This window comes from Ornithorhynchus anatinus, chromosome X5 (genome assembly GCF_004115215.2).
Source record: "Ornithorhynchus anatinus isolate Pmale09 chromosome X5, mOrnAna1.pri.v4, whole genome shotgun sequence".
NCBI classification, from domain to species: domain Eukaryota; kingdom Metazoa; phylum Chordata; class Mammalia; order Monotremata; family Ornithorhynchidae; genus Ornithorhynchus; species Ornithorhynchus anatinus.
In genome coordinates, this window is record NC_041753.1 from 7,496,900 (window position 1) to 7,512,547 (window position 15,648).

A 15,648-nucleotide genomic window follows, 5' to 3' on the forward strand; every position below is an offset into this window, starting at 1 on the left:
TCGGCTCTGGACCCTGGCTGGGAGAGAGGAGGGTTGGAGAGGGTGGGGCCTGGTGGAAAATGGGGGGGGCGTTCTGTAAAATGCCCACACAACACCCACAGAGCAGGGCACTGAGGGACGTAGCCCGAGCGTTTTGTGGTTAGCGAATGTGTCTATCATTGTATCGTCCTCTCTCAAGCGCTTAGTACGGTGCTCTGCTCACAGTAAGCGCCCAATAAATTCAATTGATTGAATGAATGAATAGGGCACACTGCCCTCAAACAGGACAAGCCCGCATGTGAAATAATTTGACTCACCGAGGGCAGAGATTGTGTCTGAGCAGAGTGATCTCAGGGGAGAAGCCTGGGTTTGAGTTCTAATTTCCGCTCTGTGACTTTAGACAAGTCACTTCTCTTCTCTGTCCACCCACGCTGGAGAAGCAGCGTGGCTCAGTGGAAAGAGCACGGGCTTTGGAATCAGGGTTCATGAGTTCGAATCCCAGCTCTGCCACTTGTCGGCTGTGTGACTGTGGGCAAGTCACTTAACTTCTCTGTGCCTCAGTTCCCTCATCTGTAAAATGGGGATTAAGACTGTGAGCCCCACGTGGGACAACCTGATTCTCCTATGTCTACCCCAGCGCTTAGAACAGTGCTCGGCACATAGTAAGCGCTTAAGAAATACCAACATTATTATTATTACCCATTTCTTCATCTGCAAAATGGGGATTCAAAATTCCTGCTCTCCCTCAGTCTGTAAGCTCGGTATGGAACTTAGATTATATTTAACCTATTTTACATCTCCCTCAGAGCTTGGCACACACTAGATGCTTAGCAATGATTGTTTTTCATTGTATCCCCCCAAGTGCTTAGTACAGTCCTCTGCACACAGTAAATGCTCAACAAATACGACTGATGGCTTTCTGATACTGCACTTTCCCAAGGATTTGCACAGAGGTCTGCAATAGTGGATACAGCCCAGGCCCAGGAGTTGCTATGAGACCTTGGGTAAGCCACTTGACTTCCCTGTGCTTTGTGTCTGAAGACTGTGAGCCCCACCTGGGACAGGGACTGTGATTCCAACGCTTAGTACAGTGCTTGGCACATAGATTAAAAAATAAAAAAAAAATAAATGTTGGTATTTGTTAAGCGCTTACTATGTGCCGAGCACTGTTCTAAGCGCTGGGGTAGACATAGAGGAATCAGGTTGTCCCACGTGGGGCTCACAGTCTTAATCCCCATTTTACAGATGAGGGAACTGAGGCACAGAGAAGTTAAGTGACTTGCCCACAGTCACACAGCCAACAAGTGGCAGAGCTGGGATTCGAACTCATGAGCCCTGACTCCAAAGCCCGTGCTCTTTCCACTGAGCCACGCTGCTTCTCTGCTTAAACTCCTATTAAAAATAGGAATTCCTCAATCAGTGCTCTTAAGGCACCTTAAACTCCTAAAGGACATGGGCATGAATCAAATGGCAGCCCTACTTCAGGTTTCTTTGGGATTTCCCAGTGGGAGGAGGTATCTCAGCCCCACGACCCAGTGGTGGGCAGACAGGGGCCAAGGGATCAGTGGGATCTTTCAACCTCAGGCCCATCTTCATCGGTTTCTCCTGGATGAGAACGTTTGCCTGAAAAAACCAGGGAGGCCTGAGAGAAGCCAGACAGCAGAACCAGAGACCATGACTCTCAATTGGACTCCCGAGCCACTGACAGCCACCGGGAGCCTGAAAGCAGGGCGGGGGTGTGTGTGTGTGTGTGTGTTCCTTCCCCTGGCAGAGGGTGGGGTTGACCACCAAAGGCTGGGGAGGGAGAGTATGGTCTCTAGGCCTGTAGGCTGGCAAATCCCAAGCTTAACCGCAAGGTTGAGTTATGACCTCAGAGAGGGTCGGGACCAGTCATGGGAGTCCCAACCTGGTGGTGATCCCCCCTGGGGGCACAAAGTGCAACGAGCAAGTAGGCAGGAAAGCAGGGATGCAACACCCGGGCACAGTTATCCCACGCAGGGTCCACTTGGAGCCCATGACGGAGGCCCAGTGCCAGCCCCAGGCCAGACTGCCACGATCCCGAGGGAGTCACCTGCCTAGGGGTGGCATTAGCCACCACGGACATGGCTGCCCGTTTGCCAGCTGCTTCTCAGGCTCGGGGCTGGGCCAGCTCAGCTGGCACAGGGCCTCCACGGGTCTCTGGTCAGAAACCTTGCTTGACAGTGTAGTGCCAGCAGGCAGAGTCAGGACCGCAGGCTGGGTCTCCCGATTTCCAGATCCAGGACCAGACCCAGGCCTACTAATTCCTGGGGCTGTGACCAGAACCCCGACCTCCCGAATCCCAGAGCTGGGAGCGGAACCCGGGCCTCCCGATTCCCAGAGCCGGGACCAGTATCTGGGCTGCCTAATTCCCGGGGTCGGGACCTGACCCCAGGTCCTCTAGTTTCCAGAACCCGGGCCTCCCGATTCCCAGAGCCAGGTCCAGAGTCCGGGCCTCCTGATTCCCAGAACCAAGACCAAAACTCGGGTCTACAGATTCCTGGAGCGGGGCCCAGGCAAAAGAGTCAGGAGGGGAAAATGACGCTGGTGGAACACACTGGACTTATGGCTGAGATTTGGGGGGGGGGGGCCCACGGGGTTCCCTCCCCAGTGCTTTGTGCGGTGTCCTGCCACAATAAATGCTCAGTAAATACCTTCAGTTGATTAGATTAAAAGAAATCTCATTTCATCAGAAATATCGGTGGAGGGTTCACTCGGGATAGGGGACGCATTGAAATCGGATTTAAATTTTAATGCCCATCTCCCCTCATAGACGGTAAGCTCCTTGTGGGCAGGGAACGTTCCTACCCTCTCAGTTGTACTGGGTTCTCCCGGGCGCTTAGCACAGTGCTCTTCAACCTAGTAAGCGCTCAATAAATACCACTGATGGATGGACCCCAGCTGGATGACAGTAGCTAGGCTAGGGAAGCCTGGCTCAGTGGGGGACGGGAATGGGATGGACGGACTCTGTCGAGGGGGGTGGAGGGCAGGGTAGGGCCCAGGACCAGTGCCGTGGCCCAGGCATGTTCCTGCTCCCTCAGGTGGCTAGTACAGCGGGCTCGTCTTCAGCCCCTCCTCTCCCCCTCCAAGGAAACCAGACCTCTGTCCCAAGCACCTCTGGCTACTCCTTTCTCTTCACCCCACTCCTGGCACAATTTGGAGTCTGAGGAGGTCAAAGGGTAGAGGTCACATGGGGCTGAGGAGAGAAGTCTGTGTGTTGGGAAGAGGGAATAGAGGTGGAGGCTGGGCCGGGTGTGACCAAGGTCCTTTATAGGGAAGGAGCCCAGGCCGGGGTGGGGGTTGAGGGGGGGGCAGGAGGGGCAAGCAGGAGTAATAAATAGGGCGATAGGGGCGGGGCCTGGGGGGAGCAGAGTCCGAGGCCCAGGATAAGAGGGGCAGAGGGTGGGGGAAGGCCAGGCTCACCCTTCCCCGGCCCTGTCCTCCTCAGGACCCTCCCCCACCCCGGGCCCCCTAGGTCAGCCCCACCCACCCCCGTGGGGGTCAGCCCCGCCCCCGGGGCTCAGCCGCTGAGGAAGAGCGTCTTGTACATCTTGTTCATCTGCTCCAGGAAGATGAAGGTGAGGACGGTGTGAGGGCCCAGGCGCGCGTAGTACGGAGTGAAACCCTTCCACAGGCTGAAGAAGCCCTCGTAGCGGATCACCTTGGCCAGAACGTCCTGCCCGGGTGAGAAAGACGGGTTCGGCGGGGGTCCACAAGGACCCCAGGTCTAGGGGCCCTCCCCCAGACCCTCACCCTGTGCTCGCCCCCCAACCCTCTCAGGGCCCCAAGTGTTCTGGCCGCCCTCCAGCCCCCAGTGGGACGCACCAGTCCGTTCTTGTATTCTGGCTTCCCGTCAATCATTCTCATGTTCTGGATCCTGAGGAGGAGAAAGAGGAGAAGGAGCGGGGAGTGGGCGTGAGGAGGGGTGGCCTAGGGCCAGCCTGGGCTCCCATCCCGGCTGCCCGCCCCCTCCTTCTCCCCATGGACTGAGGATCTCGGGTGACCCCACCCCTTGGAGTGTTTGTGTGTGGAGTCACAACCTCTCAATTCCAGTCCCCCCAGTCAGGACACCCTCCCCTTCCCGCCTGGCAACCTCAGGGTCTCGTCTCTCACCTGGTCTTGACGATGTCTACAGGCATAGAGGCAGCCGTGGTGACCAGGCCGCTGATCATGCTGGCGCAGAAATGGCACAGGATGTTGTCGGAGAAATAGCCTGAGGGAGATGAGAGGGGTTCAGTTGAGTTCCCCGGCAGCCCCAGGGGGGTTGTTCCCGGGAAGAGGGGGTGGGCCCGTGCCAGGGATCCAAGTCTGTGACGAGTAGGGTGGGCACAGGTTAGATGTCCTGATCTATTAGGGGTAGTGGGGCGGGCAGGGGCCAGATGACCCAGTGTCTGACAGGGAGGTGGGGGGGGCACAGGCCGGAGGCCCTCACCTGAGTCCAGTAGGAACTGCTTCGATTGGGAGTAGGAGGCCAGTTGGGCGGCGTTGACCACGACGGCTCGGGCCATGGTGGGGATGCAGCCCTGGGATGGGGAAGGGGGGAGTCAGAGCCTGTGGGGTTCCCGGACACCCCCCTACCCCTTTCCCTACCTCTTGGCAGACCCGTGGAGTCTCTCTGCTCCTTACTCAAGACGCTTCCCACCCCTGGGGACTTTAAATTCAATATGGGGAGGGAATGTGTCTACCAACTCTGTCTACCAAGCTCTCCCACAGTGCTTTAGACCAATGCTCTGCACAGTCAGCACTCAATAAACACCACTGGCTGATTGACGGGGGGCCTGGAGGAAATGGTGGCCGGGGAGTGCGGGGAGGGGCTTTCCAGAGTCCCACTGAGAGAACCTGGATTGTGTCCCCTTCCCACCCAGGCCGGGGTTTCCCATTCCCTCCAGTCTGAAAACCTCCCCATCCCAACCCCCGGCCCGGGGCTTTCCTGCTCCCTCGGAGGCCGAGGACCGCCCTACCAGAACTCCCCCTTGGGTTTTTTTTCTTTTGTGGTGCTTGTTAAGCGTTTACCATATACCGGGCACCATTCAAAGCACCAGGATAGATACAAGGTTGGACACAGTTTATGTCCCCCGTGGGGCTCACAGTCTCAATCCCCATGTTTCAGGTGAGGTTACTGAGGCCCAGAAGTGAAATGACTGGGCCCAAAATCACAAAGTAGATAGATGGGTGAGCCAGGTCCTTCTGACTTCCAGGCCCAGGCTCTATCCACTAGGCCACACTGCTTCCCACTTGGAATTTGTCCACGTGTGTGTGTGTGTGCTTGTGTCCGTCCACTGGGTTGGCCTGTCTTTTCCAAAGTAAAGTTGCTGAGGGCAGAGAGCCTGCTGCAGTCTCCCAAGCCTATAGTAAAGTGTCACGTATGTGTGAGTATGCGTATGTGTGCACGTGCGTCTCCCCCACCCCCATATGGCTAAGCACCATAGTCCATCCAAGAGCCCGGGGACGGGAACATCGACCCGGCCGGATCCTCAGAAGGGCCGCGGAGCTGACCTCCCTCCTCGGGGAGATCCAAGCCCGGTGCAACCAGAGCCCTTCCTGATCCTGGCACGACTAAGCTCCTCGTCTACCAACTCTGGGGTATTGTCCTCTGCACGAACACGAACATCGATCGACTCACCCTCCAGAGGGTAAAGACTCCTTCCTCCCGGACGATCCGGATCAGGGCGTCAAACACATTCCGGTAGCCGCGCCGTTCTGCCGCCGGCAGCCTGCGAGGGGACAGGAGAGTGGGCGGGGGTGCCGGGACCCCGGAGATCCCGGGGGGTGGGGCTGGGTCGGGGGGGCAGGGCCCGGGGGGTGGGTGTCACTCACCGTCCGTCGGCCGTCATGCGGATGAGGGCGACCTCGGCGGGGGTGCCCACGAAGGCGCCGGTGGCCCCGGCCGTCATGCCGATGACGGCCTTGAGCAGGAAGCCGGGGGGCGTGCCGTCCGTGCCCGTCAGCCGCTCGAACAGCACCGTGTAGATGCCCAATCGCGTCGTGGTGTACGTGGCCTGGCGCAGAAGGCCGGCCGACAACCTGGTGGCCGGGGCCGCCCGGCCGTCAGTGCCCCGAGCACCACCTCCGACCCGGGGAGCCGGCCCGCCCCCACCCCCTGGGGACCCAGTGATCGGCGCCCCCAGGACCCGGGTCGGAGCCCCCGGAAACCGGCCCACCCCTACCCCGGGAACCCCCCGGGGTTCCGGCGGTCAGGACCCAGACCCGGGCCCGCCTGCACGCCGGGGGACCCGGTGGTCAGTGTCCCCGGACTCGGCCCGCTCCCGCAGGCCAAGCAATCAGCACCTTCAGGACCTGGGGTCACCCCCACCCCCGGGGACCCAGCAATCAGCACCCCAGGACCTGAGGTCACCCTTTACCCTGGGAGCCCCAGGGGTCAGCCCCCCAGGACTTGGGGCCGCCCTCTCCCCGGGGCCCCAGAAATCAGTTCCCCGTGGGAGCCAGCCCACCCACACCCCCCGAGACTCACGGTCAGTGCCACCAGGTCCCAGCCCACCCCTCCAGGGACCTAGGCAGCTGCCGTCCAGTCCCCTGCAGTCGCCTCCCATCGTTCTCACATGGGGAAGCCAAATCCCCTGGCGCTGTTCCCTCTCAGCTGCCCATCTTGGCATGGAACCTGAACTCCGAGCCCCCTCCCCTCCCCCTCTAGGGACCCAGGCCCCCCCCCGCATGGCCTGCCCGGAGGGAGGGAGGGAGGGAGGGAGGTGGGTACCCGGTGTAGATGCCCCTGAGGCCCTCGGCTCGCAGGATGCTGGTCAGGGCGTGGAAGCTGGTCCGGTACTCACGGCTCTTGCCCCCCTGGCCGCTCAGCTGCATCCGGTTCTTCACCAGATCCAGGGGCTGCACGAACACGGTGGCCCCCATGCTGCGCGGGCGGGAGGGTCAGTCATTCATTCGGTCGTATTTATCGAGCGCTTACTGTGTGCACAGCACTCTACTAGGCGCTCGGGAAAGGACAATGCAGCAATAAAGAGAGACAATCCCTGCCCTGGACGAGCTCCCAGTCTGCAGCGGGAGAGACGGACGTCGGTAGAAATAAATTAGGGACGTATGCACGAGTGCTGGGGGGCGGGGGAGCAGAGGGTGCAAGGGGGGGGGGGGCGCCGCAGAAGGGAGGGGGAGCTGAGGAAAAGCGGGGCTCGGTCTGGCGGAGCGGGGCCCGCGCTCCGGGGACGGTCCGGCCGCGGCCCCGCGGCCCCGCGGCCCCGAGGCCCCGAGGCCCCGCTCGCACCCGAGGGGCGGCGCTTACCCGGCCAGGCCCCCGAACAGGAACTTGACGGACTTCGGGGAGGTGCGGGGCTTGCCGTCGGCCCCGGCCCCCGCGCCCCCGGCCCCCGCCGCCATCGCCGCTCCGCAAAGCCCGGCGACCCGGCCCGGCCCGGCCCCAGCGCGCGCGCACGCGCCGCCCCGCTCGCGCCCAAGGTGACACCGCGCGCGCGCGCACGCCGCGCGCGCGCACCCGCCCCCCCTCCCCGGGGGTGACTCCAAAGGCGAAGGGCCGCGCAGGCGCAAGGCCACCGATGGATGGCCGCGGGGGTGGGGGGGGGCTGGCCGAGCGACTGGAAGCGCACGCGCGCGGGGAGGCGGGAGGGGCCGAAGGAGTTAGGTTCGGAGGAGCATGCGCCCTGGGGAGGGCCGGAGAGCCGCGAAGGTTTCTCTCCCCCCCCTTCCACCCCGGGTCGACCTCTCGCGAGACTTTTCGCGAAAGACGCCGGCGGCCGTTGGGAAAGGAGGAAAGCGGAGGACCATCTCGCGAGATTTGGAGCGCAAGTAGCGGCGGCGGCGGCGGCGGCTAGAGGGAGGAGAGGTGTGTAAACAGAGTGGGTCCGGGCGGGGCGGCGGGGCCCGGCGGCCGGGATCGGGGCCCCCGAGTCAGGGAGACCGGTAGGGAGGCCCTCTCCCTCAGAGACCTGGATCGTCCCTCCCGCGAGACCCTGCGGCAACCCGCCGTTCCGGCCGGAAGTCTCCCGGCCCGGGCGAGGGTCTTCGGGTTGCCGGAAGTACCGCTGCCCTTACCGGAAGGCCCCATGCGAAGGGGTCCGGCCTTTGGGCGGAAGTCCCCTCCTCGCTGGCTTCCCTCCCGTCCTCCTTCCACCGGAAGTGCCTCTCGTCAGCTGGTTCCCCCCCCCCCACCTCCCCCTCCCCAGTTGTTAACCCCAAATCTGATCCCTCCTGGGTGAGCTCGGGGTCCAGTTCCAAACTGCCCTAGTCACCTTTCTCCTAGGGACCCAAGCATCCCCGTCTTCCCCCATCCTTATGCCCTGCCCTCCTCTCCGCCCCCTTTCTGCCAAGGTTCGCAGCGGGGTAACAAGAATTTGGAGGGGGGCAATAGAGAGAGAGGGGGCAGAAGCCCCGGTCCCTGGAGGCAAAGGGGTCTCCTGGGCCCCGGAGTGAGGGGTCGGGACAGGGGGGCTCCGAGGCTCTGACTGTGCCGTGACGCCCGGTCCTAGGAGTCCTGCTCCTCGGCCCTCTCCTCGGCCCGCCATGCACCCCGCCGCCTTCCCCTTCCCCTTCTTTGCCGCCACTGTGCTGTGGGGGACGAGCCCGACCTGCGGCCTCATCCGAGCGGTGAGTCTGCGGTGCGAGGCGGGGGTGTTGGGGAGGGAAGGGGCTGGGACCCCGAGGAAAAGCGTTGGAAAAGTGACCCTCCGGGGAAGTTCTGGAGGCAGAATGCCTGGGTCCCTGCGGAGGAGGGGGGGCCGGGGACGGGGAGAGCGGAGCCAGACTAAGATGCCCCTCGGCAGATCTCGGATCACAACTCCAGCATGGACTTTGCGGACCTTCCCGCCCTCTTTGGGGCAGCGCTGACCCGGGATGGCCTGCAGGTGAGCATCCCTGGGAGAAGCCGCACGGCCGAGTGGATGGAGCCCGGACCCGGATCCTAGTCCCGGCTCCACCACTTGTCCTCTGGCTGACTCTGGGCAAGTCGCCTCACTTCTCTCAGCCCCCGGTACCTCATCTGCAAAACGGGGATTAAGACTGGGACTCTGCCCAACCCCGGCGCCCAGTACAGTGCCTGGCACGTAGTAAGCATTTGCCAAATACCGTAATTATGGCTATCAGGGTTACCCTCCGTGGGCCCGGGGGAGGGTTCGGGGAGAGAGCCGGTGGACCTGTGGCCCGATGCAAGTTCCCGAGCCACCAGGCCGAAGCGGGGGTGGATCCAAAGTTTGTGAGACGCACACCTGGAAGGACAGAGCCCCGAGGGGGATGGAGGGTGGGATGGTGGTGAGGGCCGGGGGGACCCAGGGGAGAAGGGTAGATGGTTGGGTCGGCTTGTCAGTCACTCAGCGGTATTTATTGAGCGCTTACGAGAGGCAGATCGCTGTACTAAGCAGATGGGACAGCACCACACAACAGAATCAGCAGACACATTCCTCAGCCTAGAGGGGCAGAGGGGGAGCGGGGGTCACCAGGGGCCACTGGACACCGGGAGCTCCGTGACCCCAGATCCCCTTGGCCCCGCTCCAGGGGTTTCTCATCGAGGCCCAGCCGGCCAACGCCTGTGCCCCTATCGCCCCCCCGCCTCCAGCGCCCACCAACGGCTCGGTCTTCATCGCCCTGCTGCGCAGGTTCGACTGCAACTTCGACATCAAGGTCAGGGGGCACCCGGGAGGCCGCCGGGGTGGGGCCGGGACCACGACGGAGGAGCCGGGGGAAGCGGGGAAGCCCGGGAGGGGGCGGGGGCGGCTGGAGCCGGAAGGCCGCCCCGACCCTCCCCGGCATGAGCCGATGCCCCTCAGGTCCTGAACGCCCAGAAGGCCGGATACGGCGCGGCCGTGGTCCACAACGTCCATTCCAACGAACTCCTCAACATGGTGTGGAACAGCGGTGAGGGCCGCCGGGGCAGGGAGGGGGCGGACGGGCGGGGACGCCTGGGTCCCGCGATCCCCTAACGAGCCGGTCCCCGCAGAGGAGGTCCAGCGGCAGATCTGGATCCCGTCCGTGTTCGTGGGAGAGACGAGTTCCGAATACCTGCGCTCCCTCTTTGTCTACGACAAAGGGTACGCGCCCCGCCCCTGCAGCCACCCCACCCCCTGGCGAATTCCAGCTCCTTTCCCTCTGGACGCCTCCTTTTCCTGCCTCGCTCTCCTCCACCCCATCCTCTCTCTATCAATCCATCAATCGATGGTATTTCTCGAGCGTTTACTGCGCGCGGAGCCCTGGACCGAGAGCCAACCTGTCCTCTCTCCATCAATCCAACGATCGATCGTATTTATTGAGCACTCACCGCGTGTAGAGCACTGGACGGAGAGTTTGGGAGAGTCCGATACCCCAGAGTTGGTAGACGTGTTCTCTGCCTATGAGGAGCTTACAGTCAGTCTAGAGAGGGAGACGGATGCTAAAATAAATGATCTCTCTATCCCCTCCTTGCTCCTCCCACTTGCCTCCTATCCTCTCCCGCGGGCCCAGCTGCTCACCCCCTCCTCCTGTCGGGCTCCCCGTTCCTTCTCCTCGCTCTCCTGTCCAGCCCTTGTACCCTGAGACCTTAAGAAACAGTGCAGCCTAGTGGAAAGAGCACAGGGCTGTGAGCCAGGAGATCTGAGTTCTAGTCCGGGGTCAGCCACTTGCCTGCTGGGTGGTCTCGAGTGAGTCACTTGACTTCTCTGGGCCTCCGTTTCCTCCTCTGTGAAATAGGGACTACATATCTCTTCTCCCTTCCCCTTAGATTGTGAACTCCACAGGGGACAGGGATTGGGTGTGATCTGATGATCCTCCATCTGCCACAGTGCTTAGGATATAGTAAGCACTTAACAGATATTGCTCTTGTCGTTATCTCTGGGGGAAACAGAGTGGCCCAGTGGCAAGAGCCCTGGCCTGGGAGTCATTGGAACTGGGTCCTATTCCCAGCTCTGCCACTTTATCTGCTGTGTGACCTTGAGCAAGTCACCTCACTTCTCTGGGCCTCAGTTCTCTCATCTGAAAAAATGGGGATTCAATACCTGTTCTCCCTCCTACTTAGACCGTGAGCCCTCTGTGGAACCTGATGATCCTGTATCTACTCCAGTGCTCAATTCAGTGCTTGGCACATAGTAAGCGCTTAACAAATCCTGCTATTATCGTGATTATCATTGAGGTTATTACTCCGTGCCCCACCCCCGGCTCTAAAGCGACTCCTCCTGTCGGATCCTCTGGATTCCTTGGATCCACCGCATCATCTCATCGGCCCTTCCCAGTTTCCCCTCCACCCAATCTGGCCGCCCTTCTCTTCTCTCCTGCCTCACAGCCCCAGGTCTGCCCTCTCCACAGCCAAAGCTTTGCCTCAGCCTCCCCTCCCGTGAGCCTTTCGCTTCCCTGCCCCACTTGGCCGCTCAAGGACACCTAGACTGGAAGCTACTTTTGGGCAGGGAACGTGACTGTTAATTCTCTTGCACTGTTCTCTCTTAAGCACTTAGTATAGTGGTCTGGATGTAGTGCGTGCTCAATCAATACCATTGATCGATGGATAGCAATATCAACAATTATAATGATATTCATTCAACCATATTTATTGAGTGCTTGCTGTGTGCAAAGCATTGTACTAAGTGCTTAGGAGAGGACAGTGTAACAACAAAACAGACACATTCCTGCCCACAACGAGCTCACAGTCTAGAGGGGGAGACAGACATAAAATATAAATATAAATAAATGTAAAATATAAATAAATAAATTACAGATCTATACACATGTGCTGTGGGGATGGAAGCGGGGGGATGAATGAAGGAGCAAGCAAGAGCGGCCTTCCCTGACTTCTTGGAGGAGATGTGCCTTTAGTAAGGTTTTGAAGTGGGGGAGAGCAATGATCTATCTGCTATGAGGAGGGAGGGCATTCCAGGCCAGAAGTAGGATGTGGGCGAGAGGTCGGCGGCGAGACAGACGAGATCGCCGTACTTTCTATGGGCTGAACACTGGGGCGGATACAAACAAGACGGTCAGGTCGGACGGTCACAGCGGGGCTCGCAGTCTAAAGCGGGAGGGAGAACAAATACTGAATCCCCAATTTACAGGTGGGGAGGCTGAGGCCAGGAAAGGGAAATGACCAAGGTCTTATAGCCGCCCAGTGTCTGCTGAGTTTGAGACCCTCCGATTTCCAGGCCCGAACCCTACCCACTAGGCCGTGCTGCTTCTCTTCCAGGCAGTTCTTCCCCCTGTTATCCCCCGGCCACAGTCTGGTCCTGTCTGGTCCCTCCCCCAACCCCCCGCCCGCTCAGGTAGCACGTTTGTACACTTATGAACAGTGGGTGTTCATGTGCCTGACTTCCTTCCGCCGACTGTGAGCTCCCTGAAGCCAGGGACCAGTTCTGTCTGCCGACGTGGACCCGCCCCCAGCCCTTCCAGCCCCCTCCTCACAGTGGGATCAGCCAGCCCTATGTGTGTGGGTTTTTTTCCAATGATATTTGTTAAGCGTTTATTCTGTGCTAGTCACTGTACTAAGCACTGAGGTAGATCCAAGCTAATCAGGTGGGACACAGTCCCCATCCCACATGGGGCTCACAGTCTTCATCCCCATTTTCCAGATGAGGGAACTGAGGCCCGGAGAAGCCCACAGTGACTTGCCCAAGGTCACGCTGCAGACAAGCGGCGGAGCCGGGATGAGAACCCGGGTCCTCTGATTCCCAGTCCCGGGCTCTAGCCATTAGGCCGCACTGCTCATGTGGTCGACTGACTCTGCTGGCTCTCTGACCCACCTCCCCGCCTGCCTCCCCTTTGCCCTGTAGGGTCCTCCCTACCTCCTCTCGACGACCCCCCCACCCCCCCAACCCGGCTAACCTCCCTCCCCTCCCCCAGGGCCCGAGTGTTGCTGGTCCCTGAGAGCGGCTTCCCCTTGGGCTACTACCTCATCCCCTTTACCGGGGTTGTGGGGCTCCTGGTGCTGGCCATGGGGGCCGTGCTGGTGAGTGGGGTGCTGGGCCCCAGGGGCCGGGACACCTGGGTCCCCTGGGGGGGTGGGGGGCAAGGGCACCTGGGTCCCAGAGGAGAGCGAGGGCGGGCGGTGGCCTGGGGACCAGATTTGGGGAGGAGGGTCCAGCCCTAACGAGGAAGGGTCCGGCGCCCGGCCCGCTCCCTCCCGCAGGTGGTTCGCCTGCGTTCAGCAGCGGAAGCGTCTCCGTCGGAATCGGCTGACCAAGGAGCAGCTGAGGCAGGTGCCGACACACAACTACCAGAAGGGTGAGCCCCCGGGGCAGGGGAGGGGAGGTGGGGGCCGGGACCACCGTGTGGGTCGGGGTCGGGGGGCAAGGGACGAGGGGAGGGCCTCCTCGGGAAGGAGGGTGGGGAGCAGCAGAAGGCAGGATGGTCCAGTGGAAAGAGCAGAGCTCTGGGAGACCCATTTCTCGTCCCAGCTCTGCCACTGACCTGTCGTGTCACCTTGGTCAAGTCACTTATCTTGCTCTGGGCTTTAGGTCCCTCGACTGTGAAATGGGAATAAGATTCCTGCTCTCCCTCCCTCTTAGACTGTGAGCCCTACGTGGGAACAGGGCCCCTCTGGATTGCTAGTGGCCCTAGAGTTTAGCCCAGTGCTTGGCACACAGTACGCGCTTAGGAAATGACATCACTGTTATAGGAGAAGGTTGGGGCGTGGTGGGGAGGAGTGCTGGAGAGGAGACGAGTAGGGAGAGTCACGGAGGTGAGGCAGAGCTTCGGATGGAGAGACGGAGTACGGAAATGGATTGTGGGGGTGTGAGGGGAGCAGGGAGGCTGGCAGTGATTAGGGGGAGATGGACCCCCTCCCCGCCACCCAGAGAAGAGGCTGGGGGTGACTCGGAGAGCTGGGCCCTCCAGAGTGGAGGCCGGAGGTGACCCGGGAGAGGCGGGCCACCCCAAAGAAGAGGCTGGGGGTGAGTGGGAGAACCGCGCCCCTCCCTCCCCCCCCCGCCCCCCCCCCGACCCAGAGGAGGCTGGAGAGGACTGGGGGAGGTAGACCCCTCGGGGGGTGGGGGGAAGATTGGGTCCAGAGTTGGGAAGTGGCAGGGATGTGCAAAAAGCATTCGGGCCCTGGAGAAAGGTGAGGCGCAAAGGGGCAGGAGAGTCAGGTGGAGGGAGGGAGATGGGCAGGGGGCCGAGGGGGAAGCTGGGGTCTTCCAGGAGAACCGGGGCAGGGCGGGCCATGGGGGGGCTGTGGGTGGCCACACCGGAGAGGGGGAGGTGCAGGCCGGCGCCAGCCCCAGGAGCCTCTAGTGTCCATATAAGGTCAAGAGCACAGGGAGGCCCTGCCCACCCCCGCCCCCCACCTCCCAGTTTCCGCTCTGCTTCACCCCCTCCCTTCCCTAAACCACTTCCCTCTCCCCCCCCTTCCCCCCAGCTTCGCCACCCTGTTCTGTTTCCCACTGCCAGCCGCCCCCTCCCCAGGTTGCTGAGATGCGTCTGGGCCCGGCCCCTCCCTTCCCCCCACCCCCCTCATCCACTGCATCCCGCAGCCCCAGCCGAGGAGGGGTCGGTGCTGGGGGGCGGAGAGAGACACCGAGGGGGCAGGGGAGGGGTCTGTAAGGCAGGGAGGTGGAGGGGCATTGAGGGGGCAGGGGACTCCCAGGAGAACTGATCAGCCTCAGAGGGAAGAAAGGGGGAAAGGACAACCCAGGAAAGGCCCCATAACCCGTCCCTTCCCCCTTTCCACTCCCACCATCAACCATTCCTTCCCGCTCTCCGACCCACCCCCCCGACCCCCCTGATGCCATCCCCTGTCTTCCCCTATACCCCCGACCCCAGGGGACCAGTATGACGTCTGTGCCATTTGCCTGGATGAGTACGAAGAGGGAGACCAGCTGCGAGTACTGCCCTGTGCTCACGGTGAGGGACCCCGGACCCCCCTTCCTCCCTGCCCCCCGCTCCCCCAGACCATCAGCTGCAAGACCCCTGCCCCCCCCCGGCCCAACACACACACATGCTCCACCCCTGCCCTGTGTCACCTCCGCCGGGGCCTCGAGTGACCTCCGTTCTACCCCTTCCTTGCCAGCTGACGATCTCTGTCGGTCTCCACCCCGTTTCCGTATCTCCCTCCCAGCCTACCACAGCCGCTGCGTGGACCCCTGGCTCACACAAACCCGCAAGACCTGCCCCTCTGCAAAGCAGCCTGTGCAGAGAGGCCCCGAGGACGAGGAAAGAGGAAGAAGAGGAGGAAGAGGAGGCCCGGAAGGAGCCAGCCCGGCCTCCGAGCGAACCCCCACTACTGGGCTCCTTCGCCGGCGGGGCCGGGCGTTCCCCTCCTTCGGTTCCCTGGCCACCTCCCCCCACACCCCCAACCGAGCCCCCTGGCCCCGTGGTGGTCTGAGGCCCCTCCCCCAGGCCGCCCCTTCTCGGGGGAGGGAGTTTGGACACTACAGGGCCTCCTGCCACACCCCTCCCCCCCCCCCCCCCCCGTGCCAAAAGCACTCCCGTCCCGGGTGGGGGCTGCGGGGGGTGGAGAGGGAGAAGGGGCTGGGTTGGGGGCTTGGGGCTGTCATTTTGGATTATTAAAACTTGTTTCTTTCCGGACCCGCCTGGGGTCGGTGGTGGGGGGCGGGTTGCCAGGGCGACACCCCCAGCGTCCCGAGGTGACTCAGCCAGGAGGGAAAGGAGGGTCCAGGCCCGCCTCCACGTGGGGCTGAGTCAACCCAGCCGGCCCTAGCCCGCCCCTACCCTGCCCCCAGGGCCAGGCCTGGGCCCAGGCCGCCCCGCACCCTCACCGGCTGC

General features: G+C 62.0%; 2 protein-coding genes across 2 annotated transcripts; one reads left to right on the forward strand and one right to left on the reverse strand.

Moving 5' to 3' along the window:
* Nucleotides 1-2,657: 2,657 nt before the first annotated feature.
* SLC25A11 (solute carrier family 25 member 11) lies at nucleotides 2,658-7,383 on the reverse strand. The gene is made up of 8 exons (XM_029055369.2): nucleotides 7,250-7,383; nucleotides 6,713-6,865; nucleotides 5,815-6,021; nucleotides 5,621-5,711; nucleotides 4,430-4,520; nucleotides 4,111-4,210; nucleotides 3,823-3,874; nucleotides 2,658-3,673 (listed from the first exon to the last, which is right to left on the reverse strand). The coding sequence occupies exons 1-8, from the start codon at nucleotides 7,342-7,344 to the stop codon at nucleotides 3,518-3,520; spliced, it is 945 nt and encodes a 314-aa protein (XP_028911202.1). The 5' UTR covers nucleotides 7,345-7,383; the 3' UTR covers nucleotides 2,658-3,517.
* A 561-nt stretch (nucleotides 7,384-7,944) lies between these two features.
* On the forward strand, nucleotides 7,945-15,322 carry RNF167 (ring finger protein 167). Its single transcript, XM_029055429.2, is given in 10 exon segments — nucleotides 7,945-8,568; nucleotides 8,745-8,825; nucleotides 9,472-9,597; nucleotides 9,744-9,831; nucleotides 9,914-10,004; nucleotides 12,769-12,878; nucleotides 13,060-13,149; nucleotides 14,686-14,766; nucleotides 14,981-15,078; nucleotides 15,080-15,322. Coding segments are annotated over 10 exon segments (1,017 nt in total). The 5' UTR covers nucleotides 7,945-8,484; the 3' UTR covers nucleotides 15,248-15,322.
* Nucleotides 15,323-15,648: the final 326 nt, after the last annotated feature.